General features: G+C 37.9%; 1 protein-coding gene and 1 long non-coding RNA gene across 5 annotated transcripts in view; one reads left to right on the top strand and one right to left on the bottom strand.

Moving 5' to 3' along the window:
• BRDT (bromodomain testis associated) overlaps positions 1–19,237 on the bottom strand; it is a 79,528-nt gene extending 60,291 nt beyond the window's left edge. The window contains exons 1-6 of one of the 4 annotated variants that reach the window (XM_042952798.1): positions 18,999–19,237; positions 17,371–17,472; positions 7,622–7,762; positions 7,219–7,458; positions 6,296–6,433; positions 1,602–1,716 (exon numbers count right to left, since the gene is read on the bottom strand). In XM_042952798.1, the coding sequence (XP_042808732.1) occupies positions 1,602–1,716; positions 6,296–6,433; positions 7,219–7,407 (442 nt within the window). In that variant the 5' untranslated portion in view covers positions 7,408–7,458; positions 7,622–7,762; positions 17,371–17,472; positions 18,999–19,237. Of the gene's footprint in view, positions 1–1,601; positions 1,717–6,295; positions 6,434–7,218; positions 7,459–7,621; positions 7,763–17,370; positions 17,473–17,566; positions 17,665–18,998 lie in introns of those variants that run through there. The other 3 variants (XM_042952800.1, XM_042952799.1, XM_042952801.1) reach the window with 3 other exon arrangements.
• Positions 19,238–19,290: 53 nt separating this feature from the next.
• LOC122227997 overlaps positions 19,291–27,996 on the top strand; it is a 33,912-nt gene continuing 25,206 nt past the window's right edge. Inside the window, exon 1 of the long non-coding RNA XR_006206348.1 lies at positions 19,291–19,476. This is a non-coding gene — a long non-coding RNA (uncharacterized LOC122227997). The remainder of the gene's footprint in view (positions 19,477–27,996) is intronic.

Genomic DNA, 27,996 nt, shown 5'->3' with positions numbered 1-27,996 from the left:
TCAAGTATTTCATCTATCAATTCAGTTTAATGTACTAAATTTAAATTTCTTCTTTGCCATAATGTATCAACACATAACTACATTATTTGGCTGTCATATGACAATTTCCCTACCACTGTGCATAAAAATGACATGACTCTGGCAGTAGAAAACTCCTAAAAAAAGTTATTTGGAAAGTCTACCAATCCATCAAGACCAAACTCAGCTTCTGTCACCACTAAAGCCTTCCCCAGCTTTGCCAGTGTGAATTTCTTACTCTTTTGGACTATAGCACATACTATGTGTAATTTCATCTGACATCTATTATAATGCATGTCTTATTTTTTTTAAAGTTTTATTTCTAACTAAAATGTAAATTGAAGCTGAGAGTTAGGTTGGTTATACATCTTTGTAACCATCACAATATGTGCATTTTAAGTGACAAACATCCAAATACATAATGACAGAAAAACAAAGTCAAAGAACTTTTGTCTGACGGAATCTTATGCTTTTAGCAATAATCTGAGCATCTGAAACAAGTAGCTACAACTTAACCACCAAGAAAGTATTAAATCTTTTTTTAAGGGAAGCATTCTAAAGATAAATAATTTTTACCATGCTTGATAATTTAAGTCAGCAATAATTATCACTTTGCTTTAACAATTTAAATGGCATACTGATATACTCTTGCAGAACCCTAGGCCATTTACTGTCAGACTTAAGAACAACCTTTTCCAAAGGTGAGAATCAAATAATAACTTTAATAAACAGTGAGTATCTCACAGGATTGGGTAAAGCTTTAAGCATGACCCATCTTAAAGATCTATCAACAACAAGGAAAAAAGCACACATTATTATCAATTAAAACAATCTTATAGTGGTATAAGTCTCCTATATCCCAGCCACTTAACTATATACTTTACAAACACAAAAGCTAAATATTTTCCTGATATTATACATGAAGAAACTAACATGGAATGGTGATTAAGAAACTTAGCCAAAATGTACACCTGCAGTGATCTAAAAATAAACCAACATTTCATCTATGACAACTTTGGTTAACCTCTACAATAAATCCAACTGAATACCTAAGATTAGTTTTGTAACTCCATATTTAAATATTATGTTTATTAGCTGTAAAATATTTCCCTCTAAAGTTTGTTTGTTTGTTTGCATGTTTTGAATTAAAAGATAGGCGAATCCTCAGACACAACAGTAACATTTCATTCTTAGCTATGAGATCTTTGGTACAAGGAACATTGAAAAGTTTTGCCCTCTTATTAGTATAGCACAGATACAAGATCCACTAAAAATACTAATAAATTTATGGGGTGCTTACTATGTGAATGGCACTGTGCTATAGGAAATCTCAGACTCCAAGGCCATAAATCGAGACAATCCTCTCTAATCTTATATGATAGCCATCCTTGTTTTCAAAGTTTGCCTTACTGTTTAAATGGACACCTTATACCAATAAATAGGATATAGAAGGACTTCGGATTGCCTATCTCCTTTGAGGGATTTATTTAGTTCTAGTCATTATATTTATACATGCACAAGTACACATGCATATAATATAAAACACAGAGAAAGAAAGAAAACATAAACCTTTTCTGTCTTACCTTTCTTTATTCTTTCCTTACCACCTATAATTTGTTCTTCTTGTGGCATCTGAGATAATTTCTGCCTAAACAACTTCTCTAGAGCTTGTGCCATAAGAACAATGTCATCTCCAGGCTAGAAAATATATAAGATTACAACATGGTCAACAATTCAGGCTACCTTAGAGAAGACAGTGACACAGTACTCTTAGTATTTACTAAACAGTATTTATTGCTTCTAAATTAAGTTTAGAAAATAGTGCAGCGGCTCATATTTTAAATTCTAACAAGTCAGGTTAGAATGTAACATGTAACTTCTAAAAATAACCCAGGTAGCCTTTATGAGTAATAGAGGATTACAATCCAACCAATCCTACTAATACAGAAAGGTTTTAGAAATTAAAATTTCTACCTCACAAATAAGTTAAAATATATTAATGGCTGTGCAAAGTACAAGACTTGACTTGATGTGATTGTTTTCAATTAACTATAAGTGATAAAATGACACTGCAGAGCTAATTTAGTTTTTAAATCTTTTTTTAAAATTTATTCTGAGAGCATGTGTGCATGGGCGCAAGCTAGGAGGGACAAAGAGGCAGGGAGAGAAAGATTCCCAAACAGGCTCCACCCTCAGCAGAATCCCAGGGTGACCTGAGCCTGACCTGAGCCAAAATCAAGAGTTGGTCACTTAAATGACTGAGCCATCCAGCCGCCCCTTTTTTTTCTTTCAGTTTTTAAATCTTAACTACCTGCTTGGAAGTCTTCCACTTGCTTTACTCACTACTGATAAAAAGCCTAAAGCAGAGAACACTGACTTCGAGTTAGGTATATCAGGAAAATTACTGAACTTCATTTTAATATGTTAAATGTAGGGGCGCCTGGGTGGCGCAGTCGGTTAAGCGTCCGACTTCAGCCAGGTCACGATCTTGCGGTCCCTGAGTTCGAGCCCCGCGTCAGGCTCTGGGCTGATGGCTCGGAGCCTGGAGCCTGTTTCCGATTCTGTGTCTCCCTCTCTCTCTGCCCCTCCCCCGTTCATGCTCTGTCTCTCTCTGTCCCAAAAATAAATAAAAAACGTTGAAAAAAAAAAATTTTTAAAAATGTAAAAATACACTTGACATTGTTAAATTAAAATGAAGTTTCCAATGGCACTTTCAGAATACCATTAGTTCTGATTTTTTTTAAAAATTCATATTGACTAAGAGTCTTAAATTTTTTATTTTTATTATTTTATTTATTTTTAATTTTATTTTTAATTTTTTAAAATTTACATCCAAATTAGTTAACATATAGTGCAACAACAATTTCAGGAGTAGATTCCTTAATGCCCCTTACCCATTTAGCCCATCCCCCCTCCCATAACCCCTCCAGTAACCCTCAGTTTGTTCTCCATATTTAAGATTCTCTTATGTTTTGTCCCCCTCCCTGTTTTCATATTTTTATTTCCCTTCCCTTATGTTCATCAGTTTTGTCTCTTAAAGTCCTCATAGGAGTGAAATCATATGATTTTTGTCTTTCTCTGACTAATTTCACTTAGCATAATACCCTCCAGGTCCATCCACGTAGTTGCAAATGGCAAGATTTCATTCTTTTTGATTGCCGAGTAATACTCCATTGTGTGTATGTGTGTGTGTGTGTGTGTGTGTGTGTGTATATATATATGTATATATATATGTATATATATATATATATATACATACATATATGCCACATCTTCTTTATCCATTCATCCACCGATGGACATTTGGGCTCTTACCATACTTTGGCTATTGTTGATAGTACTGCTATAAACATGGGATGCATGTGTCCCTTCGAAACAGCATACCTGTATCCCATGGATAAATGCCTAGTAGTGCAATTGCTGGGTCGTAGGGTAGTTCTATTTTTAGTTTTTTGAGGAGCCTCCATATTGTTTTCCAGAGTGGCTGCACCAGCTTGCACTGCCACCAACAATGCAAAAGAGATCCTCTTTCTCCGTGTCCTCGCCAACATCTGTTGTTGCCTGAGTTGTTAATGCTAGCCGTTCTGGCAGGTGTAAGGTGGTGTCTCATTGTGGTTTTGATTTGTATTTCCCTGATGATGAGTGATGTTGAGCATTTTTTCATGTGTTGGTTGGCCATCTGGATGTCTTCCTTGGAGAAGTGTCTATTCATGTCTTTTGCTCATTTCTTCACCGCATTATTTGTTTCTTGGGTGTTGAGTTTGTTAAGTTCTTTATAGATTTTGGATACTAACCCTTTATCTGATATGTCATTTGCAAATATCTTCTCCCATTCTGTCGGTTGCCTTTTAGTTTTGCTGATTGTTTCCTTTGCTGTGCAGAAGCTTTTTATTTTGATGAGGTCCCAGTAGTTCATTTTTGCTTTTGTTTCCCTTGCCTCCAGAGATGTGTTGAGTAAGAGGTTGCTGTGGCCAAGATCAAAGAGGTTTTTGTCTGCTTTCTCCTTGAGGATTTTGATGGCTTCCTGTCTTACATTGAGGTCTTTCATCCATTTTGAGTTTATTTTTGTGTATGGTGTAAGAAAGTGGTCTAGTTTCATTCTTCTTCATGTTGCCGTCTAATTATCCCAGCACCATTTGCTAAAGAGACTGTTTTTATTCCATTGGATATTCTTTCCTGCTTTGTCAAAGATTAGTTGGCCATACATTTGTGGGTCCAATTCTGGGTTCTCTATTCTGTTCAATTGATCTGAGTGTCTGTTCTTGTGCCAGTACCATACTGTCTTGATGATTACAGCTTTGTAGTATAGCTTGAAGTCTGGGATTGTGATGCCTCCTGCTTTGGTTTTCTTTTTCAAGATCGCTTTGGCTATTCGGGATCTTTTCTGGTTCCATAAAAATTTTAGGATTATTTGTTCTAGCTCTGTGAAAAATGCTGGTTTGATAGGGATTGCACTGAATATGTAGATTGCTTTGGGTAGTATTGACATTTTAACAATATTTGTTCTTCCTATCCAGGAGCATGGAATCTTTTTCCATTTTTTTGTGACTTCTTCAATTTCTTTCATAAGCTTTCTATAGTTTCAGTGTATAGATTTTTCATCTCTTTGGTTGGATTTATTCCTAGTATTTTATGGGTTTTGGTGCAACTCTAAATGGGATCGATTCCTTGATTTCTCTTTCTATCGCTTCATTGTTGGTGTATACGAATGCAACTGATTTCTGTGCGTTGATTTTATATCTTGCGACTTTGCTGAATTCATGGATCAGTTCTAGCATGTTTTTGGTGGAATCTTTTGGGTTTTCCATATAGAGTATCATGTCATCTGCGAAGAGTGAAAGTTTGACCTCCTCCTGGCCGATTTGGATGCCTTTTATTTGTGTTTTCTGATTGCAGAGACTAAGACTTCCAATACTATGTTGAATAACAGTGGTGAGAGTGGACATCCCTGTCTTGTTCCTGACCTTAGGGGAAAGCTCTTAGTTTTTCCCCATTGAGGATATTAGCATTGGGTTATTCATATATGGCTTTTATGATCTCGAGGTATACTCCTTCTATCCCTACTTTCTTGATGGTTTTTATCAAGAAAGGATGCTGTATTTTGTCAAATGTTTTCTCTGCATCTATTGAAAGGATCATATGGTTCTTGTTAAGAGTCTTAAATTTAAGGTGGCACTGATAGTTTGGGAACCAAATTTCTATTACATTTCAGCATCACTAGTGATTTTGAGTAAATGGGATGCAAGTTTTAAAATATTTAGATATGGAACAGTTTAAAAAGGATGCAGTGTTCTAGGAAACAGGAATACTATATGGAGAAAAAGCTTAATACACAAATCCAGTTTTACAGATGAAAGCAAAAGTGAAAATTAGGGTCAAAATGTCCACATACAGTATCAGACAAGCTAATGCATCAACACAAATGCAAACATTTCTACTGGAATAGAACACAGTATCTTTAGGTTAACTTGTCATGTCATGAAGTTTAGATGTACATAATTTGTTTGAATCCATACCATGAACATTTAACTTAGATTGGTTTATCATTTATAACTGAAATGGCAGAAGTATGGTAAAGAACACATAAATGATACTTTATTCACAGAAACCAGCTATCATTGGCATTTTGGCTCAGGTTATGTTCCCATGGTCTGTGAGATCAAGTCCCACGTTGGGCTCTGCACTGACAAGGTAGAGTCAGCTTGTGAATTTCTCCCTCCCTCTCTGCCCCCCTCCCATTCACACACATGCTCCCTCTCTTTCCAAATAAATAAATAAACATTTCAAAAAATGAAAAAAAAGAAAACAAAAACCATTACAGGTATTCAGGCAAAATTATGGCAAATAGATCGTGAAAAAATATCGATACATGAAAATTATGAAATCCAGCAAAAAAAAACACCCCTATCCTTAAAAATATGTAAAATACCCCAGGGGCGCCTGGGTGGCTCAGTCGGTTAAGCGTCCGACTTCGGCTCAGGTCATGATCTCGCGGTCCGTGAGTTCGAGCCCCGTGTCGGGCTCTGTGCTGACAGCTCAGAGCCTGGAGCCTGTTTCAGATTCTGTGTCTCCCTCTCTCTGACCCTCCCCCATTCATGCTCTGTCTCTCTCTGTTTCAAAAATAAATAAACGTTAAAAAAACATTTTTTTAAATAAAAAAAAAATATGTAAAATACCCCAAATCAAGGTATGAAAACTGAAATCAGCACACTTTTTATGCACATCCTCTATATGTAAGACCAAAAAAATAATCAAGTATAACATAAACCTTACATACCTTGTTGTATAAATAGCAATTTGAGAACATTATGTTGAAGTCTTCTATACACTCTGAAGCCTTCATATAATATTTATGTTCTAAGCGCTTCTTAATTGTATTTAAATCCATTGGGGTTTTTATAATGGTGTAATAATCCTGTGGTTTTCATGAAAAAATTCTAAATGTTAGTAGTAAGAACAAATACAACTATTGGTACACAAAGAAATTTAAGAAGCTATATACGTGTAACTAGAAAGAGCAATTGATTACCTTTAAAGGCTATAATCTAGAAAACAAAACTTTTGTGATGAGAAACAAAGCTGACTGCCATGGCATTTTTCTTCAGAGAAAAAAATAAACAACAAATAAGACTAACAAAGACAAGAGCATAAGAGTAGAACTATCCTGGAAAATAAAAAGTGAAAGGCATGAAGAAAAACCTAGAATTTATGAAGTATGACAGACCCAGAGTATAATCCCAGTGCCATGGTTTACTACTTAACAAATTACTTAACCGTTCTGTTACCAGATGGCTAAAAATTCCTAACAGAAGACCTAAAATTGAATTCTATGTATGATGCCTCTAAGTCTTATGTATGATGCTTCTAAGACAAAAGTGTCAAGAGCAACTTCATGGAGAAGGTGACATTCATGACAACCTTGCATCAAAAGGTCAAACGACACATTCAAAAAAAGTCAAGTGACACATTCTATAACAAGAAAGCATTAACTATAATTTACTACAAACTGTTAAAATAAGAATTAATGCTTAGAAAAATGAGCTTTGTCATTTAAAAAAATGCTCATTCGGAAATTCTTCAGTGGTACGGAATAAATTGTCTTTATTAAAGATATTTTATAATATTAAAGACTAGTTTATTTCTTTTAGAGATTTATGGGATTTTTCTTTTATAGCTAACATAATCATAGGACACACTTACAGGCAACTTTAGTTTCACAGCATCGACAGGCTGCTGAAAAGGCCAGGAAAAATTATGCCTCCATAAAGCCTTCAGGACAACTTTTTGTAGATACTGCAGTTGATTTGTCAATCGCCCATTTTTCTTAGTATTTATATATTCTGGTGGTGGAGGGTTAACAATTGCTGTTTGTCGACTTGACAGAGACATTCTTAACTGCGTCAAACACTGATAGTACAATGTTGTCTACAAATACACGTCCTTAAAACACAAATACAAAACTAAGTTACTTTCAAAGCACATTTAATATAGTTTCTATAGGAACTAAAAAGGGTTAAAGAGTGGTATTATATTTTGCAGTACATCATGATTAAGACAAAAAAAGCCAAATGATAAATGAATCCATTTTTACACAAATACAAACCTTTTTCTATGTAAGTACTAAGAGTTCTTTCATTATGTATGCCTTAGTTTTGGATGATTTAAGGTATTTAAAATTTCACAGTATTTCTTCTGCCTTTCTAAAACACAAACTGAGGTCTTAACAGGAAAAGTCTGTAAGTTCCTGGTAAAAAAGAATTAACAGGAATGTTTATAGTTACTCTACAATTATTAATTCAGTAAAAGAAGAAAGGCAAAATAAAGGATTTTTCTGGCTAATTTAAGTGATTTATTTTTTTTAAGTAGGCTCCATGCCCACGTGGGGCTTGAATTCATGACCCTGAGATCAAGAGTCACATGCTCCAACAGAGTGAACCAGCCAGGCACCCCTAAAGTGTGCCTTTTAAAACCTATTAGAAAGAAATATGACACATATTAAAATGCTAGTCTTTAGTGCATATTACTATATCTAAAGTAAAACTTCGTATTTCAGTAAGACAATATCTAAAATTCCTACACAGCATTATTACTTTAAGGATAAAAGAGCAAAGGTACTACGAAGTACATCAATGAAACAAAAAGCGAGTTTAAATAAATTGTCCATTTTTTTAGAACAGTGTTAGATTTAGCCAGTGTATTTGTTTGCACTAAAGCAGTGTTAGTTAGGGGCACCTGGGTGGCTCAGTCGGTTGAGCGTTCGACTTCAGCTCAGGTCATGATCTCACAGTTCATGGGTTCGAGCCCCGCATCAGGCTCTGTGCTGACTGCTTGCTCAGAACCTGGAGCCTGCTTTGGATTCTGTGTCTCCCTCTCTCTCTGCCCCTCCCCCACTCACACTTTGTCTCACTGTTCCTCAAAAATAAATGTAAAAAAAAAAATTAAAGCAGTGTTAGTTCTCAACCACGTATTAATCACTTCTGGATCTTTTAAAAGAAATTATAATAAAATACATAAAATTTACCATTTTAACTATTTTCAAGTGTACAGTTCAGTGGTATTAAGTATATTCATTTTTGAGCAACTAATCTTTAGAACCTTTTCATCTTGCAAAACTGAAACTCTATACCTATTAAATAATTCTCTCTTCACCCCAGCCCCTGGCAACCACCAACCTGTTTCTACGAATTTAACTACTCTAGGTATCTAAGTGGAATCATATAATATTTGTCTTAGTATAATGTCCTCAAGGTTAATCTATATTGTAGCATGTCAGAACTTCCTTCATTTTATAAAGTTCAATATTTAATTATCTGTATATGTCACATTCTGTGTATCCATTCATTTCATCAACACTTGGTTAGCTTCCACCTCTTGGCTATTATGAATACTGCTGTAAACATGGGTGTATAGTTATCTCTTCAAGACCCTGCCTTCATTTCTTATGGATACACCCCAGAAATGCAGAAGTGAGAATTGCTGGACCACATGGTAACTGTTTTTTTTGAGGAGTCCCATACTGTTTTCCATAGCACCAGCAATATTTTACATTCCCATCAACAGTCTACAGGGTTCCAATTTTCTCCACCTCCTCACGCTTTTATTTAATTTTATTTTATTTAAAAAAAAATTTTTTTTTTAACGTTTATTTATTTTTGAGACAGAGAGAGACAGAACATGAATGGGGGAGGGGCAGAGAGAGGGAGACACAGAATCGGAAGCAGGCTCCAGGCTCTGAGCCATCAGCCCAGAGCCCGACACGGGGCTCGAACCCACGGAGTGCGAGATCGTGACCTGAACCGAAGTCGGACGCTCAACCAACTGAGCCACCCAGGTGCCCCTAATTTTATTTTTTTAATTACCAGCCATTATAATGGATGTGAGGTGTTGTGGATCATTTTAAAAATACCAATGACAAATGCCCAGGCCCCTTGGAGACAGGGCTTGCAAATCAGTTTACTCTTTACATATCCCCGGTGCTTGTGATGTATAGCCAGGATTAAGAACCACTACACTGAAGTGAATTAACTTGGAGGCGATTAACAATCTTATAATTTATTTCACTTCATTACACTCTTCTCATGTCATACAAATGTGAACTTTTTTTAAAATTTTTTATTTTTTTTTTAATGTTTTTATTTTTGTGAGAGACAGCATAAGCTGGGGAGGGGCAGAGAGGGAGACACAAAATGTGAAGTAGACTCCAGGCTCTGAGCTGTCAGCAGAGCCTGACACAGGGCTCGAACTTGTGAACCACGAGATCATACCTGAGCTGAAGTCAGAGGCTTAACTGACTTAGCCACCCGGGTGCCCATGGACTACAACCATTAATGTTATTAACAAAGGGGATAGTCTAGTGTTACAACTGAAACTGGTTCTGTTTTGCAATTATTTAAAGTTAACCTATCTTTGGAGTGTCCCAATTACTAGACCCTCTTCTTCACACAGATAACCACTAAGATAACTTCTTTCCCATAGATTAAATTGTGACTGCTTTTGACCTTTACATAAATGTAGTATTATTTACTATGTATTACACTGCATATGGCCTTTCATCAATATTATGTTTATGAGATTTATCTGTTATTTGTTCATCTTCATTGCTGTATAGTATATTATGATTGAATTGGACTATACAATCAATCCAACTCATCTTGCAACTTTTGGGTTGCTTACAGTGTCTGACATCTTTGTACATGCTATGAACATGCTTGTGGTGAATATGCACATACATTATTTTGGGTATAAACTCAGAAGTGAAAATGTTGGGTCATAAGTTTTGTGTATTCAACTTTAGGAGATACCAGATTTCAAAAATGTACCAATTTATAGGAGCAGCAGTTTGAGAATCCCACTTATTCCATATCCTTGTTAATATTTAGGGTTAGCAGGGTGCCTGGGTGTCTCAGTTGGTTGAGCCTCTTTGACTCTTGTCATGAGCTCATGGTTTGTGGGTTCCAGCCCGCATCTGGTTCTGCATAAGCAGTGAGGAGCCTGCTTGTCTCCCTCTCTCTGCCCCTCCCCTGCGTGCTCTTTCTCAAAAAATAAATAAAAACACAAAAAAAATTGTTTCAATTAAAAAAAAATTATCAGTGCGTTCCATTTTAGCCATTCTGGTGAGCGTATGATGGGATCTCACTGTGATTTTTATATTTCACTGAGGATTCATGATATGAAAAACCTGTTTAATGTCTATTGACCACATGAATATCTTCTTTGTCAATCACCTGCTGAAGTGTCCTACCCATTTTTCTATTTGGTTGTCTGCTATTATCTTACTGATTTTTAGTTCTTCATATAGTCTGAATACAAAACCTTTGTTATGTGTGGTCCAAGTATTTCTCCATGCTTTTCCTTCACAACGTCATTTTAAATAGGCATTTAAAAAAAAAAATTTTGTTTTATTTATTTTTGAGAAAGACAGAACATAAGTGGGGGAGGGGCAGAGAGAGAGAGAGAGACACAATCCAAAGTAGGCTCCAGGCTCCAAGGTGTCAGCACACAGCCCGATTCGGGGCTCGAACTCACATACCGTGAGATCATGACCTGATCCAAAGTCAGACACTTACCCAACTGAGTCACCCAGGCACCCCATAAATAGGCATTCTTGTCTGCAATGTTAATCCATCAGCTATTACTGTTTTGCCACTACCTTGTTTATCTACTGGTTTACTACCTGTCTCCCAAACCCTCTCTCCTGCTTTGTTTGTATTGCTATAGGACAGACTGAGGTCTTGTTTGACTAATGCCTAGGACAGAGACTACAGAGGCTGAATTAAAGTGTTCAGATTCAGTTTTATGTTAGAGATAGAGAAGATGTGACTTTTTATATAGGGAGAAATAGGGAAAGAAATCAAGAATGTTCTACTTTTGGGGCACCTAGGTGGCTCAGTCTGTTAAGCATCCAACTTTACCTCAGGTCATGATCTCATGACTTGGGAATTCAGGCCCTGTGTAGGACTCTGTGGACAGCTCAGAGCCTGGAGCCTGCTTCAGATTGTGTCTCCCTGTCTCTCTGTCCCTCCCCTTCCCATGCTCTGTCTCTCTCTCTCAAAATAAACATTAAATTAAAAAAAATTTTTTTAAAGAATGTTTTACTTTTAAGTCTTGTTGCTCAGGAATCTGCCTTAAAAAATAGATGAATGAATGACTTAATGAATTCTTATCAGTTAAAAAAATGCCTTTTCCAAACGTGTTCCCCTCATCAAAACCTCAACTCCACTATACCCTTTTGCAAAGGATCTCAGTTTATAAGAGAAACCCTTTATTTAAAAAAAATTTTAACATTTATTTTTGAAAGACAAAGACAGAGCACTAGTGGGGGAGGGGCCGAGAGAGAGGGGGACAGACAGAATCTGAAGCAGGCTCCAGGCTCTGAGTTATCAGCAGAGCCCGATGTGGGGCTCGAACCCACGAACCGAACCGTTAGATCATGACCTGAGCCGAAGTTGGATGCTTAACCAACTGAACCACCCTGGTGTCCCGAAGAGACACCCTTTAAAAATTAATTTCCCTTGACTTCTTTTACTTCCTGTTCTATTTCCTCTTACTTCATAAGTGCCTCCCCTTTTCCATGAAGATCTTTCCCCTTTTCCAGAATCCTATTATTTCATTAACAATTCCTTCATTTCTGCTATTGTAGGTTCCTTTTTAAATTAGGTTTAAGAAAGTTTTCCTCTAAAGATTATACAATACATAATTATATTTCTTGCTCTTAAGACTATATTTTCTATAGTCTTATTTGTAATTAAGTCTTATTTGTAATTTGCCTTTACAAATTAGTTATTTATAATTAATTTCTGCTAGTATTTATGTCTGTAGATATGCTCTAGTCAGCCTTAAATTTTTTCCTTAAAAACACCTTTTCACACAAAAACCTGCACACAGTTGTTTATAGCAGCTTTATTAAAACTTTGCCAAAACTTGGAAGCAACCAAGATGTCCTGCAGAAGGAGAATGGATAAACTGGGAAACATCCAGAAAACGGAAGGTTATTTAGCGCTAAAAATAAAAGAACCATCAAGCCATGAAAAGACATGAAGGAATCTTAAATACATATTAAGCAAAATAAGCCAATCTGAAAAGGCTACATACATACTGTATGATTCCAACTATGAGATTCTGTAAAAGGCAAACTATGGAGACAGCAAAAAGATCAATGGTTACCAGGAGTTGGGGAGAGGGAAGGAGAAAAAGATGGAGAGCACAGAGGATTTTTAGGGCAGTGAAAAGACTTCATATTAGATCATAATGATGGATAAATGCCATTATACATTTGCCCAAACCCTCAGAATGTACAACACCAAGAGTGAACTCTAAAGCAAACAAAGGACTTTGGGTGATAATGAGCTACCATTGTAGGTTCATCTACATATTTTGCCAAAAATATCTAACAATCTTTTAGATTTAATTTTCATGTAACAAAATTAAAGGGTTAGGGCATCTGGGTAGCTTAGTGGGTTGAGCATCTGACTCTGTTTCGGCTCTGGTCAGGATCTCACGGTTTGTGATTTGGAGCCCCATGTCAGGCTCTGCGCTGACAGTGCAGAGCCTGCTTGGGATTCTCTCTCTCCCACTCAAAATGAAATAAATAAACTTAAAAAAAAAATTAAAGGGCTAGAGCTGCACTGTCCAATATAACAACCTTTAGCCACATGGAAGTATTTAAGTTCAAATTAACCAAAATTTCCTAAGTCAAAAACTCATCCACATTTCAAATGCTCAATAGCCATAAGTTATAAGTCTATTGGCTACTATATGGGACAATGCAGCTATAAAACATTGCTATCACTGCAGGAAAGTTCTGTGGTACAGTGCTAGAAAAAAAATGAAACAAAACCATTAAGAAAACAGACAAATGTAGAATATATAATATTCTATAAGACAAATGACCTAAAACAAATAAAAAAAGACAAATGGTCTATCTTTTATAAAAAGATTATAAAAGAAAATGTCTGAAGACATAACAGAACTCAATTTTATCATCCTAGATCAAATACTGGTTTGAGATCAACTATTAAATATATTTTGGGGACAACTAGGGAAAATTATGGAATTGTTCATTTTGACAGGTTTGAGAATACATTATGATAGATATGAGAATAGTATAGTGATTATGTAAGAGAAGTGTTTAAATGTATGCTCAAAAAATTTGATGTGAATAACAACATTAAAATAGGTTCTAAATGATTTGGGAGAAAAACCTATATACACAAGCAAACAGGGCAAAATATTGACAATTGTTGGTAGATATACAGGTGTTCTTGGTCTATTTTTTCTATATATTAGAAATTTTAAGCAATAAACTTATGGTACACTGTGGCTGAAGGCTGCAAATGGACTGATCATGAACAAGAGCTCTGATTTATCATTGGGCAAAAGAATAGTTAATTATTTCCTTTATAAAATATTCTTTGTAATTACCCCAGTCTTTCTTTTTTTTTTTTTTTTTTTTTTCAACATTTATTTATTTTTGGGACAGAGAGAGACAGAGCATGAACGGGGGGGGGGGGGGGGGGCAGAGAGAGAGGGAGACACAGAATCGGAAACAGGCTCCAGGCTCTGAGCCATCAGCCCAGAGCCTGACGCGGGGCTCGAACTCACGGACTGTGAGATCGTGACCTGGCTGAAGTCGGACGCCCAACCGACTGCGCCACCCAGGCGCCCCACCCCAGTCTTTCTTTTAAATGTATTTTAATCTTCCATTTCTTATTAAAAAATTTTAGTTTTTTAATGTTTATTTATTTTTGAAAGATAGGGAGGGAGGGAGAGAGAGGGAGAAAAAGGGAGAGAGAGAGAGACAGAAAGGGAGACAGAACCCAAAGCAGGCTCCAGGCCCTGAGCTGTCAGCACAGAGCCTGACATGGGGCTCGAACTGACAAACTGTGAGATCATGACCTGAGCCAAAGTCAGACGCTTGACTGAGTAACCCAGGCACCCCCTTATCTAAAAAAATTTTTAAAGGAGTTGTGGTGGGGGCACCTGGGTGGCTCAGTCAGTTAAGTGTCTGACTTCAGCTCAGGTCATGATCTCACAGTTTGTGAGTTCAAGCCCCGCGTTGGGCTCTATGCTGACAGCTTAGAGCCTAGAGCCTGCTTTGGATTCTGTGTCTCCCTCTCTCTCTCTGCCCCTCCCCTGCTCATGCTGTGTGTCTGTCTCAAAAATAAAACATTAAAAAAATTTTTTTAAGGAGTTGTGGTGTTTTATATTTGGCAAATTTCTGTTAACTGACACGATTCTACTTTCTCTAAAGCCTTTTATTATTAATCCTAATAATTTTATTATTAATTTTTATTAGAAAATGTTCTCAGTAATAGAAAACAAAATGCCAGCATAATAGTTCAGCAACACAAACCCCCAAAAGATTTTCACCTTATTTGATATAATGGTAGGTTCTAATCAGCTCAAAGGTGTCACTTACTTATACTCCAACATGATTAAACTATGGAGTTACAAGTATACTGCCAAATATACATAACCTGTAGCCTCTCTTATCTCTGTGAAAGTTCACTGTTGTTTCCAATGTTCATGGTGAGTTGTCATTTTATTATTGTTTCTGCTTTCAGACACTTTTTATCCATGGAAAGACAGTGAAGGCAAATGAAATCTTATCTCTTAAGAATTCATCTCTTAAGAATTCAGTGTTATATAACAACCACCACTGACAATTGCACAAAGACAATGTAACAAATTCTGAAAAGTTCTGGTTTACTTTGATGAAGATAATCACACAATTAGTATCACTTTGTCAGATCATTCTATGGTTCCATGAAGAAATTGGCTGAAAATCAGATGTTTATTTTATTTTATTTTCTATTTTAGAGAAAGAGCACATGCAAGCAGGGGAGAGGGACAGAGAGAGAGAATCCCAAGCAGGCCCCACACTCAGCACAGAGCCCAATGCAAGGCTTCATCCTATGATCCTGGGACCGTGACCTGAGCTGAAATCAAGAGACACTCAACTGAGCCACCCAGCTGCCCTGAAAATCAGACCTGTTTTGTTCACTTAATAGCTCATTATAAAATAATCTTTTGAGTTTTGGGAAAATTCTTAAGGATTATATACTATTTATAGACTTCATTAAAAAATGAGTTTATTTGAATTTTAACATCCACGTGGCATACAAAGTTTCCTTTCCCATTCTTGTTCCTTAGCCAACGAGGACCCCTCCTTACTGTTAGCAGTTTCTTGTGCATCCTTTTAGAAACTTTTTTACACTTAATTCATATTAGAAATGGTCCCAGGGCAGCTCCATTTTTAAGTTTATTTATTTTGAGAAAGAGAGAGAGAGGAAGAGGCAGAAAGAGAGGGAGAGAGAGAATCCCAAGCAGGTTCCACACTATCAGTGCAGAGCTTGATGTAGGGCTTCACCTCACAAACCATGAGATCATGACCTGAACAGAGATCGAGTCACTTGCTTAACCAAATGAGCCTCCAAGTACCCCCAGTCCCTCTATTTTTAATGGCTTCCCATTAAATATATATAATGTTGCAATCAATATCCTCATAAATACATCATTGCTTACATCTGCCAATACCTATTAGAGATATATATATTTTTTTGGCCTGGCCTTTGGATATATTTCTATTAATGATTTTTAGGACAACACTTTTACATATTGCTATATGTTTAATTGCCGTTGAGAGATTCTAATTTATATCTCTACCAACATACAAGAATAAAAATTTAAACTTCTAAGAAACAAAAGTCTTTGAAGCGGTTGTGAATATTCCAGTCATTCCTGACAAAAGTTATAAACCAAGCCAAAGGTTTCCTGAAATGCACAAATAAGCTAAAACATGTTTCCAAAATGTTACAAGAAACATACAAGTTCACCTCAAATTCAATGTAGGCACAGACATATCAGGAAGAGTCTGATCTCTTTGGCAAAAACCAACTTCTTGAGTTTGCCAAGAAAAAAATGTTTACAAAATTCTTCAATTATTACCACCTCAGTGGTGCAAGTATTAAATTGTATTGCGCTATATGCTTACTGAAGTCTCAAGGAATTGAGCTGATTGAAAAACAAAATAATTGGGTGCCTGGGTGGCTCGGTCGGTTAAGCATTCGACTTTGGCTTAGGTCATGATCTCACGGTCTGAGTTCGAGCCCCATGTCGGGCTCTGTGCTGACCACTCAGAGCCTGGAGCCTGTTTCGGATTCTGTGTCTCCCTCTGTCTCTGACCCTCCCCCGTTCATGCTCTGTCTCTCTCTGTCTCAAAAATAAATAAACGTTAAAAAAAAATTTTTTTTTTAAAAAGCAGCCAAACTGTTTAAAAAAAAAAAAAAAGAAAAACAAAATAATGTAAATTAATATATTTTGAGCCTCAATTTTGGATGGAATTGAACTTTGAGGTTTTGAATAAAGATTGTTCAAAAACATCTTCCATCATTTCAATAAATAGCACAGAATAAGTTATTCTGCTGTGTGGTGGTACTTCTGGTTGAACTTCATGGTAGATTTTACACATGCAGGGAAGCAGTACAGCAAGGAACTCAAGAGTTTGGATTCTGAATACCACGTGGTTCCAGGGCTCAGAAAGGTCAAAGGCAATCCACCCAGTGTGAGCTCACATAGGGACTCCAAATCCTGCCTCATCAAATGAGCAGTCTCCAATTCAAGGGAGAAAATGGTTTCTTCAAATTAAAATCAGGCTTCACTTAAAGTCAAACAAATAATTTCTAGAAAATGTATACTCTTCACAATGATTCAATCTTCTCGTCTACTCCTTTCATTCTAGAAATGGGACACCTTCCCTGTCTAGAACTTGGTTCCCAGGTACTCTACATAATGAGATAACAACAGTCCTTGATCTCTCTTGCTTGTATCATCAACATTTCTATACTAGCTTACCCTCCATATACACTTTCTCAAGTCTCCTTAAAAATTCTTCTCGATCTTATTGTCTCCTTGAAGCCTCAATCTTCTCTCTTCTGTACCTCACACCGGAGCATCCTAAAAAATGACACTGTTTTTACTCCCCACCTCACACTCAATTCTGTCCCAGCCATGCCTCTAAAATTCCCCCTACACTAAGGCTAATACTTACCATACTTAGTTGTTAAATGGATTCTTTTTGAGTTACATCTTACTTGACCTCTCAGCAATATCTGTCACTAGACTATCTTGACTCTCTTGAAATTCTTATCTGGTTTCCAGGATACCACTATTTTCTTTTCCAGATTCTATTTGTTCTTTTATTACATACTTATAAAGCACCTACAATGGTGCCAAGCACTGAACTAGGAATTGAGGATACAGTCTCTTTATAGAGACTTACAAATAGGTAATTACAACAGGATACTGATAATTACTGCTTTGACAGAGATAGGAACTGGGTGATATGGGAACAAATGGAGTCAGGCTGGAAATCCAGAGGATGTTATCTCCTTCATCATCTCATTTTCTGCTAACTTATTAATATCCTCCAGCGTTCTTCCCTTGCTCTTTGGGTTTTTTTTTTTTTTTTTTTTTTTTTTTTTAACTCCATCTACACACTCCCTGACTCTGGGATATAAATTTACATATTCTGAGTACATAGGGTATTTCTATTTTCGATCCCCCAAACCACTTTTTTTGTTCAATCACTTGTTACTCCCACCTGAATTGATACAAAGGTGAGGTTGTGATTTTTGTTCAGTAATTTACAACCACACTGTTCAACCCACTGCTGTTCATGATATACACATATATAACCCCCCTTGCCTGTCTCATTAGACTCATGTTGCTACTATCCCAATCCCCAACCTGCATAAGCCACACCCAAAAATTTACACTTCTTCACTGACCCCCGGCCCCCACTTTGTGCTCACACCTGTCCATGGTTTTGAAATTTTTCCCCTGCTTACCAGAGCTCCTCCCATCACTCTTTAGGCTAATTTCTATCTGTCTTTCAAGACCCAGCTCATTTATCACTTCTACCCAGATACCTCCCCCATCCCCTTCTACCCACTCGGGTCCTTCCCACGGGTCCCAAAGCACCACGTAGATACTTGTAGATACTTCATCTGAATTCTTAACGTAAGCCAGTGCCTTGAGGTTAGGTGAGCCTGACCTGCCGCACTCAACAGAGGATTAATTAAGCATGTTAAGAGCTTAATAATGTTAAACGAATAAATAAAGGAATAAATCAAGGCTGGGGATCTTCCTGTCCCAAACGATGATACCCAGGATGAACAATAAAATGCCAGCAACAGCTAAAGCTCCGTACTTTCTTCTGGACACCCAAAACTACAGTACATCCAGAGACCCACCAATCCTAGGCCTAAGAGCTGCACAAAGACCAGGAATGTTTTTCAAGAGTTGGGAGTAGGCGGTTGTGTAACCGGAACGTCACCCCCTCGCCCTAACCTCCTTCTTCCCACCCCTTCCTTGCAAAAAATGCCAAAGCTTTTAAGAGGAAGGTCCCCAGTTTTTAAAAGGGTCCACTGGGGCAACAAGCTTGCAGTTGGTAAGCCAAAGAAAAGCAACTGGCAGCTCACCTGGGCAGCAACGCACGCACGGGTATGGCCTCCCCAACTGCCTCGCCAGTCGCAGTGTTGATGGGGGAGGGGAGAAGAGAAAAAAACGGTTGTTTCCTACTCAGGGTCCCGCCGAGGGCCCGGATCCCAAAGCAATGCTCCAGGTAGAGGCTCTGTCACCTTTGGTGAAAAAGACCTTATCTGATCGTCCCCTCCAGCTTGCACAAGATGAAGCGGTGCGAGGTAGCAGTCCTTCACCGACCGTCGCCGCCAGCTCTCGCCCTAATGGCGGCGGCCACTAGCCGGCAGCGACAGGCGCCTTTATGGGAGACCTGCTGCAGGCGGCCCGCCCATTGGCCTGAGCGTGTCACGTGGCCACGCCTGGAGCCCGGCGGCGGGTAAAGTGCGCGAGGTATCAGCTCCGCAGTCCGGCTTTCGCCGAGGTTCAAGGTCTTTCACCCTGGGAGTGCACGTTTGTTGAGCCTTTACTGAATGCCAGGTATGGTGCAAAGAGCTGGGGGTTTAGGAGAAGGAGTGCCACCCAATAGTTTATCATTAAAACAATTTAATGCATTAGACCTGTGTTGTTTTGGGGGGAGGGGGTCCTGAGTTTTGGCTTGCATTGTTTTCGTCGTTTTCGTACTTTTCTCCAGTTCCCCCCAAAGTTCCCATCTCTTGCACGTAGTGAATGCTCAGTATTAGCAGGTGAGGTGGGAGCCCACATGAGCTCATTGGTTTTAAAATGGCACTTAAGAGTATTTTAAAGACAGCTGCTTGAAGAGAGTGATTTAAGATTTTGAGAGTCTTGGCGACTAACTCCTTTTTCTTTGTGGACGTGTATTAGAAGAGTGTATTTAACACCGAAGAGTCAATACCGTAGCGTATACTTGGTTTAGATTTGATGTTTGTGTTCTTGTTTTTGTTGTTTAAACCCTTATTAGGTAGGAAAAAGATTGGAACTAGGGTGTGATCTAGGTATAGACCTAGGGTGTGACCTTTATGCTGGGAAAGGCCTAAGGGAAGTCAAAGGAAGTAAAAGCCAGGAATGACCTGTGCAAATCTTGTTCAGCTGTCAACTTTTTGGCTCTCCTCCTGAGAACCAATATAAGGGAGAAGCGCATAGTCCACACTCCAGTGATCTTTTAAAAAGCTAAATCTCATTTTGTTAACACCCTTAAAACCTTTCAATTACTGCCCATTACTTTTAAGATAAATATCAAAACCTTTTAGATGAACTACAAGAGGGGGCACCTGGGTGGCTCAGTGGGTTAAGCATGCGATTCTTGATTTTGCTGCAGGTCATGATCTCACAGGCTCAGGTCCAGATCTCACATCGGAGCCCAGGCATTGGGCTGTGTGCTGATGGCCTCAGGGCCTGCTTGGGATTCTGTCTTTCCTTCTTTCTCTGTCCCCCTCCCCCACCCCATGCACACACGGGCTCTCTTTCAAAATAAATAAACTTAAAAAAGAAATGCTACAAGGCCTACATGAATTCTCTATCTCCAGCTCCAACCATCCCACCAACAGTTCCCGTATTTCCAGCCACACTGACCTTTTAGTTCTTCCCAGTACCCTATTACTCTCTCCTCCCTTCCTTCCCCCTCTCCCCCCAGGGCTTCTACGATGGTTTCTTCTCTCTACTCCCATCCTACTCTCAGGTCTCAGCTCAGTCATTTCCTCAAGGAGGCCTCCACTAGATTGGTCTTCCTATTATACACTCTCATTACAACCATATTACATAGCACCCATTACAATTGTAATTATACAGCCAGGCAAATAGTTAATGTCTATTTTCCCCACTACACAGTAAGCACCATGAATGCAAAGTATCAAAAGTCAGAGTGTATTATCATTAAGTACATTATCCTTTGATCCTGCCAAGTTTTAAGGACTGTGACAAATCAGATTTGAATTAAAGGTGGGGGAGGTAGTGAGGGGGACAGTGACAAAAACAGATTTGAGTTTTTTAAAGAAACTTAAAATGGTTGTAAAATGGAGAATCTGGAGAATGGGTTTATTTGGGAGGTAGACTCCCAAAGATTTGCTGTTAGAGTGGATGTAAAGATGATATGGTGTTTCTGGCTTGAGCATTTGGAGGAAGGCACCATTTACTGGAAAGGGAATTGTAGGAGGGGAGCAAGTTTGGGGGAGGAGGAAGATAATGAGTGCAGTTTTGAACATGAATTTAGGGTGCCCATAAAATATCTGGATAGAGGTTTTGAATGGTGAGTTTATTATACAGCTCAAAATTCAGTCTAAGTTAAAGATGGGAGAGGAAGGCAGGAAAGAAGTTACAAGAGTAAAATAGTTTTGAATATTTTTGAATAGTTTTGAAATAATGTTTATGGAGAACAGGAGAAAAAATTGACTGGGAAAATATTTTGAATATTTTTGAATAGTTTTGAAATAATGTTTATGGAGAACAGGAGAAAAAATTGACTGGGAAAATGTCTTAGTAAGACATATCTGAGACAGTTAAGATGGAGAAATTTGTAATTGTTCATGGAGAAGATAATTGCTTTTCCCCAGTATTGAGATTTTCCAGGGAATGTGTGACAGATAATACAGAAAGTTGCTTCTAAATTATTGGTAAAAAAGTGGCTGAAGACCAGCAACAGTATAATACAGTAAGACTAGGATATCACAAGGCTATTCTGTGACATAAAATAGTTGTAATTATGGGTTTTTTTTTAGAAAAACATAAAAAAGTTCCATTTTAGTTTAAATCAATATATCACATGAATATAGATGAAAGACATTTTCAACTTTCCATCTTACATTCTAGCATCACATTCAACAAGAGGAAGCCCATCTTTCTGGTCTCCTATGGATTTACAAGGATCCCCAGATAACTGAGAGAATTTAAATTTACAGGGTGTCTAGGTGGCTCAATTGGTTAAGTGTCTGACTCTTGATTATCTGGCTCAGGTCTGAAGTGGGTTGTGTGCTGGGTGTGGAGCCTTGTTGGGATTCTTTCTCCCTCTCTCTCTACCCCTCCCCCACTCTGTCTCTTTCTCTCAAAATAAATAAACATAAAAAAAGAACTTAAATTTGTAAATGGTTTTGTATAGGAATTTGGAAGCAATTTAATACATACAGCTATAGAGGATAATTTGTTACTAAAAATAAAAATATGTTAACTCTGTGTTGCTAAATCTGCAAGTCAGCTCTTGCTAGTTCTTTCTTCTCAATGTTGGAATTATCCAATGCTCACTCCTTGGACCTTCTCCCTACTGAAACACCCTTAGGAACAGCACATCCAGTCTCAAGGCTTATCTGTCCTTGGCTCCCAAATTTACATGTCTATCTTGAACCCTTTTCCTGAACTCCAGACTCATACTTCCAACTGCCTACTGCATATCTCCATGTGGAAAGTCTAATGAGCATCTTAAACTTGGTATTTATGTCCAGACCTGAGTTCCTGATAATCCCCCTTCAAACTGCTCTGCCCACAGTCTTCCACATCTCAGTGTATGGCAGCTCCAGTCTTATAATAGTTACTTAGGCTAAACATTTCGGGACTCCTGGGTGGCTCAGTTGGTTGAGCGTACCACTTCAGCTCAGGTCATGATCTCGCGGTTTGTGAGTTCGAGCCCTGCATCGGGCTTTGTGCTGACAGCTCAGAGCCTGGAGCCTGCTTTGGATGCTTTGGATTCTATGTCTCCTTCTCTCTCTGCCCCTCCCCAACTTGTGCTCTGTCTCTCTCTATCAACAATAAATAAACATAATAAAAATTAAAAATTAAAAATTAAAAAAATTCAGTCATCCCCTGTCTCGCATCTTACAGCCAATCAAGTTTAAAAGGATTTGATTCATCAGCAAATCTTTGTGGCTACATTTTCACAACCTATCCAGAATCCAAAGTAGTCCAAGTCCATATAATGTTTCATCTAGTTTATTGCAGCAGACAGATCGCCAGTGCTTCTGCTTCTCCCTTTGGTCTTCTTCAGTCTAGCCTCAATACAGCAATAGAATGATCTTGGTAATCATCTCATGTCACTCCACTCCTCAGAACTTTTCAATGGCTACCCATGACCCTCAGTGAAAAAGTCTTGCAGTGATCTCCAGGGCTCTACACCATCTGCCTATTAGTTGACAAAGCATGGAAAAATGTTTTGAGTCAAATAACACATACACTTAACTCAAGGGGAGGTATGGCTTGTAGTCCCAGTCTTGCTTCCTCCCTATTCAATTTCATAGTTGAAAATTTTGACCTTTTACTTACTTGCCTTAGATATCAATATTTTTACCAGCAGACTTTCCATTCTATTTTAAAAGTAAAATTAAACGAGGGGCACCTGAGTGGCTCAGTCAGTTAAGCGGCCGACTTCGGGTCAGGTTGAGAGGCCTGAGAAAACTGAAACTTAAAAGCTTAAGTTACGGGAAACTGAAACCTAACCAAGCCTAACCAGCTTGTTCCGCTTCTGTACAATTGCTTGGCGCGCCCGTGTATTCCTGATCAATCATTGTTGCTTGGCACATCCGTGTATTCCTGATCAATCATTGTGATACCTGTACCCCCGGTTGTTGTCTGACCTAAAGGCAGGAACCAATCGAATACTGCTAAGTGTCCAACTTTAAACATCAACCAATTGCAGCTCTGTAACTGTGGAAAATCCCTGGTTTCCCCATGACTTATTTGTACCTGTCTATAAAAGGGGTGTAAAAACCTCTCTCGGGGCCTCTTAGCGTCACCGGCAACGAGTGCGCACAGGTCCAGGTTCGAACCTGCAATAAATGACCCTTGCTGCTTAGCTTTGACTCTGGACTCTGGTGGTTCGTTTTTGGGGGTCTCTTGGACTCTGGGCATTTCAAGGTCATGATCTCAAGTTCAGGCCCCTCATCGGGTTGTGTGCTGACAGCTGGGATCCTAGAGCCTACTTCAGATTCTGTGTCTCCCTCTCTCTCCGTCCCTCCCCTACTTGTACTCTGTCTCTCAAAAATGAATAAACGTTAAAAAAATTTTTTTTAAAGTAAAATTAAATGAGTTTTTAAATGTTAAACGTTTTAACAAAATGTGTAATGTTTTTCCATAGGTATAAGCGTGTAATTTCCTTTATCAAATTTATTTTGGAAATAGCATTAAATATAATTGAATATATATTTCTCAAATGTAACTTAAATGTGTAGAAGATTCAAATTTGGATGTGAATGTACATGTGTAACAAACAATGAGTTATCTTAATATAATCATTTCAAATAAAGATTACAAATAATTTTGGGGAGGTGGGCAGTAATCATGAGCCCCATCTGTGAGAAAAGAGCCACAAATTTTATATAGTAGTACCACAAAGCTTGAGTTTAGTTAATCAGCTTAAGATTTATTTGTAAGATTTGGTCCCATTAACCCTGTCAATCAAGATTTTGTAAATAATAAAATCACAATGGAAAATACTAAAAGTTAATTTTGCATCTACAATGCTGAAACTATATGATATAAAGAATTTCTATCAGCATAAAAAATATAAATCAGGTCCAGTAGGAAGTTACAGAGAATCTGTGAAAAGGCTATAACCTAATCTGGAAGTCCTCAGAAATTCCCAGCCCTCTAGAGTAGCAAGGATGCTTGTCTGTTTGGCTTTGATCGCACTTTCAGGCTCTTTATGAGAAGACCCATTATGAAGTGTCCATTTGTCCAAGTCTAGATTCCTAAAGGGCTGAAGAGGGGTGTTGATGAGCCACATACTCCAAAATAAAAATGGAGGATCAAATTTCCGTGGGGCTTCTGATTTCCGTCCCAGGACAGTATTAGGAACTTAAGGACTCTGACAATCCTGCACCTCCTCACTTACACAGGAATCAGTCAGTAACCCATTAATCCTATTACCTTTTTGCTATCCTTCCACCTACTGTCCCCTATTCCCTTCTTATCCAGCTTTCATATTACAGCCAATCATGATAATCCCTTCTTGCAATCACTCCTAACTCCTCTACCTCCTCTTCCTTATTTCATGCTTGGGAAGATTACAACCTTTATTAAACCCTTATTAAACCTTAAATTTAATCCTTTTTAGGTCTACATCTACTCTTTGCCTTATAGTTTAGTGTGACTGAAGGAAAAGTCACAACAATGCTTGTCAAGCTGCCTTTTAAAGAAAAGAATAGCTACCACTGCCATCCCCACACTCCCGAATCATTTTCTGTCCTATAGTTTTCTCCATAGCACATATAACCATCTGATACATTATAGAATCGTTTACTTAATATATCTCTCTCTCCATAGAATGGAAGCTCGGAAAATAAATTTTTGTCTTTTGGGGTGCCTGGGTAGCTCAGTTGATTAAGTGTCCCTTCGGCTCAGGTCATGATCTCACGGTTGCTGAGTTAGAGCCCCGCATCCAACTCTCTGCTGTCAGCACAGAGCCAGCTTCAGATCCTCTGTCCTTGTCTCTCTCTGCCCCACCCCCGCTCCTGCTCGTATGTTTTTTTTCTCTTTCAAAAGTAGGTGATGGGCGTTGAGGAGGGTACCTGTTGTGATGAGCACTGGATGTTGTATGGAAACCAATTTGACAATAAATTTCATATTAAAATAAATAAAATAAAAAAATAAACATTAGAAGAAATTTTTGTCTGTTTTGTTCACTGCCTTATCCTCAGTACCCATTAGAGTATCTGGCACATAGCAGGTATTCAATTAATAGTGGTCTAATAATGAATAAATGATTTATGCCTAAAGACCTACTCTTCACCAAAAGGGACAAATATGTAAAGTGATATATATTTCTCAGTTGAGAAATCCACTGTCCAAAGTGAAAAGTAAGAGATGGTGCCCTGACTTATGCTTGAGAAGAGGCCTGAAGTTCCCTGACACGGCCTGTATTAAGTACAGGAGACTATCTTGTATTGGAGTGGATTAGGGAGTTCCTAAATATTTGCTGGTGTTGCCCAGCAATTTAAACAGGCTACCAGCTTTCAAATGTCATTGAAATTATGAAAACTCTATGGATCTAAACCCCTACCAATTGGCTGGAAATTGGCACATATATTTTCTATTGTACTGAAAAAGCAAAGAGACCACAGGAAAAATTTATGTGTGTAATAATGACCGGTCTTTTGGCTCCTTTCAACAATTATAATCCATATTAGGAGACTGAAGAAGATCCCTTCAGTGATCCAGTGGGTCTTTCCCATATCTGAACTCTTTTATCAGAACTAAAATAAGTTATTCAAAAGAGCGAAATTCCCCTCTGACAGAATCAGAGAAAGAGCCATTAGTAAAATGAGAGCACTTAAATTCAAAGGAAACCAGACCTTTTTGTCAAGATTCTTTTGTTGTCTACTCATTGCTTATTCTTTGTTTCTTAGGAGCCTTTTATGTTAACTTTAGTGAATTCTGACCCCTTGTCCTGACCTAATACATTCTAGGGATTCGTTTCTATTGGAGAATTGCACATTGTTACTCAGCCACTTCCTAAATTGTTATTGGCACATAGGTAATTTTTACAGTGTACACAAAGGCTCCTCAGAGAAAAATAAGCAACAGAAAGATTTTATTTTGACAAAGTGGAGTACAGATCATGAAAGGGGAGGAAATTCTTATTCACTCATTTTGGTTAGTTTTCCTTTGAATTTGTTTTACTTTACTTTGAGAGCTAATTATTGACATGTAGATAAATTTTACATGTTATTAGTGGTTAAAAAAGATTTTTGACTATGTTTAAAATGGTAAAATTTAAAAAAAAATTTTTTATATAGCTGAATCTATAACTTCTATGTATTCACCTAGAAATGCTGAGGTTTGAAGTCAGAATTAATAATGCCTATATTTCTTTTCTTTTCTTTTTTTTTTTTTTAAGATTTTTGTTTGTAAGTAATCTCTATACTCAGGGTTGGGCTTGAACCCACAACTCTGAGATTGAGAGTCACATGCTCCACTGACTGAGCCAGCCAGGCACCCCATTAATGCTTGTATTTAAGAAAATTTTTTGAGTGTAGTTGACACACAGTGTTACACACATTAGTTTCAGGTGTACAATGTAATGATGCATCTCATCTCTATAGCTTATGCTGGGCTGGCCACAAGTGTAGCTACCAACACTGTTACAGTATCAATGCTTATACTTCTTTATACTAAGTTCTACCAGAAGATGAAGCAATTCAAATTATAAGTAATGAGATAATGTGTTATAACCTATGATCCCTTAGGCTAATAGAATAAGCAAATTGTCTCTCAAAAGTACAATAAGGTAATATAATTTCAGAGAGATAATGCTACTTATTTAAAAACCGTATATGCCTTTCATTCTATTTTGATCAATGTTGTTACTGTCTCTTTTATAAGCGAAAGTCTCCAATGCGATAATTGTTGAAAATGAACAGTTTTGTTGTTTTTTTTTTCACTATCATCTATTTAACAAATACTTGAGTATAGAAATCTAATAGGTGTACGCTTTTTATACTTCTGAATGGCATTCAAAGAACTTATTAAGTTCAATTTTTAAGAAGTCTTAGAATCCCAGATGATAAGTTTCAGCTGTAAGGCTTTGGATTGTGTCTATGGGCTATGCTCACGCCAGCATGTATGCTCACGCCTTATGCTCATGCCTAAGTATGTAGGGAACCTCTAACCAGGCCCTGCGTGGCACTCGGCACAAAAAAAATGAGGTCAGTAGCCTGAAGGACTCTGGGCTCTGAAGCATTTGGAACAGGGTTTTACAACCCTTTCCCAATATTAGATCCTTTTTAGGCAAAGGATCAGGGAAAGAGAAACCGGAAATGAGGTCATCCAGCTGGTTTGATAAAAAAGAGAAGGGCAAAGGGACCAGAGTTACAACAGGGAAAAGCAGGTCAACAAACTCAGGCGAAGGGGAAGGAAGAGGGATGTGATCAGAGAAAGGAAACTCCCTTTGAAGCCCTGGAGGTCATGCAGTTCTGAGTGAGGGCTGGGTCCAAGGTGGATGGGTGAAAAACGGTAGAAATGAAAGTCTCTGGAGTTGAGGAGATTGAGAAACAGGGAGGCAAGAGTGTCCTGGAAGGAAAAGCCATCTCTGCTCTTCTCTTTCTAGCTGTATTCACTCAT

The sequence above is a fragment of the Panthera leo genome, chromosome C1, assembly GCF_018350215.1.
Source record: "Panthera leo isolate Ple1 chromosome C1, P.leo_Ple1_pat1.1, whole genome shotgun sequence".
NCBI lineage: Eukaryota > Metazoa > Chordata > Mammalia > Carnivora > Felidae > Panthera > Panthera leo.
Note: the sequence above shows the minus strand (reverse complement) of the source record. Positions and strands in the feature narration are given on the sequence as shown.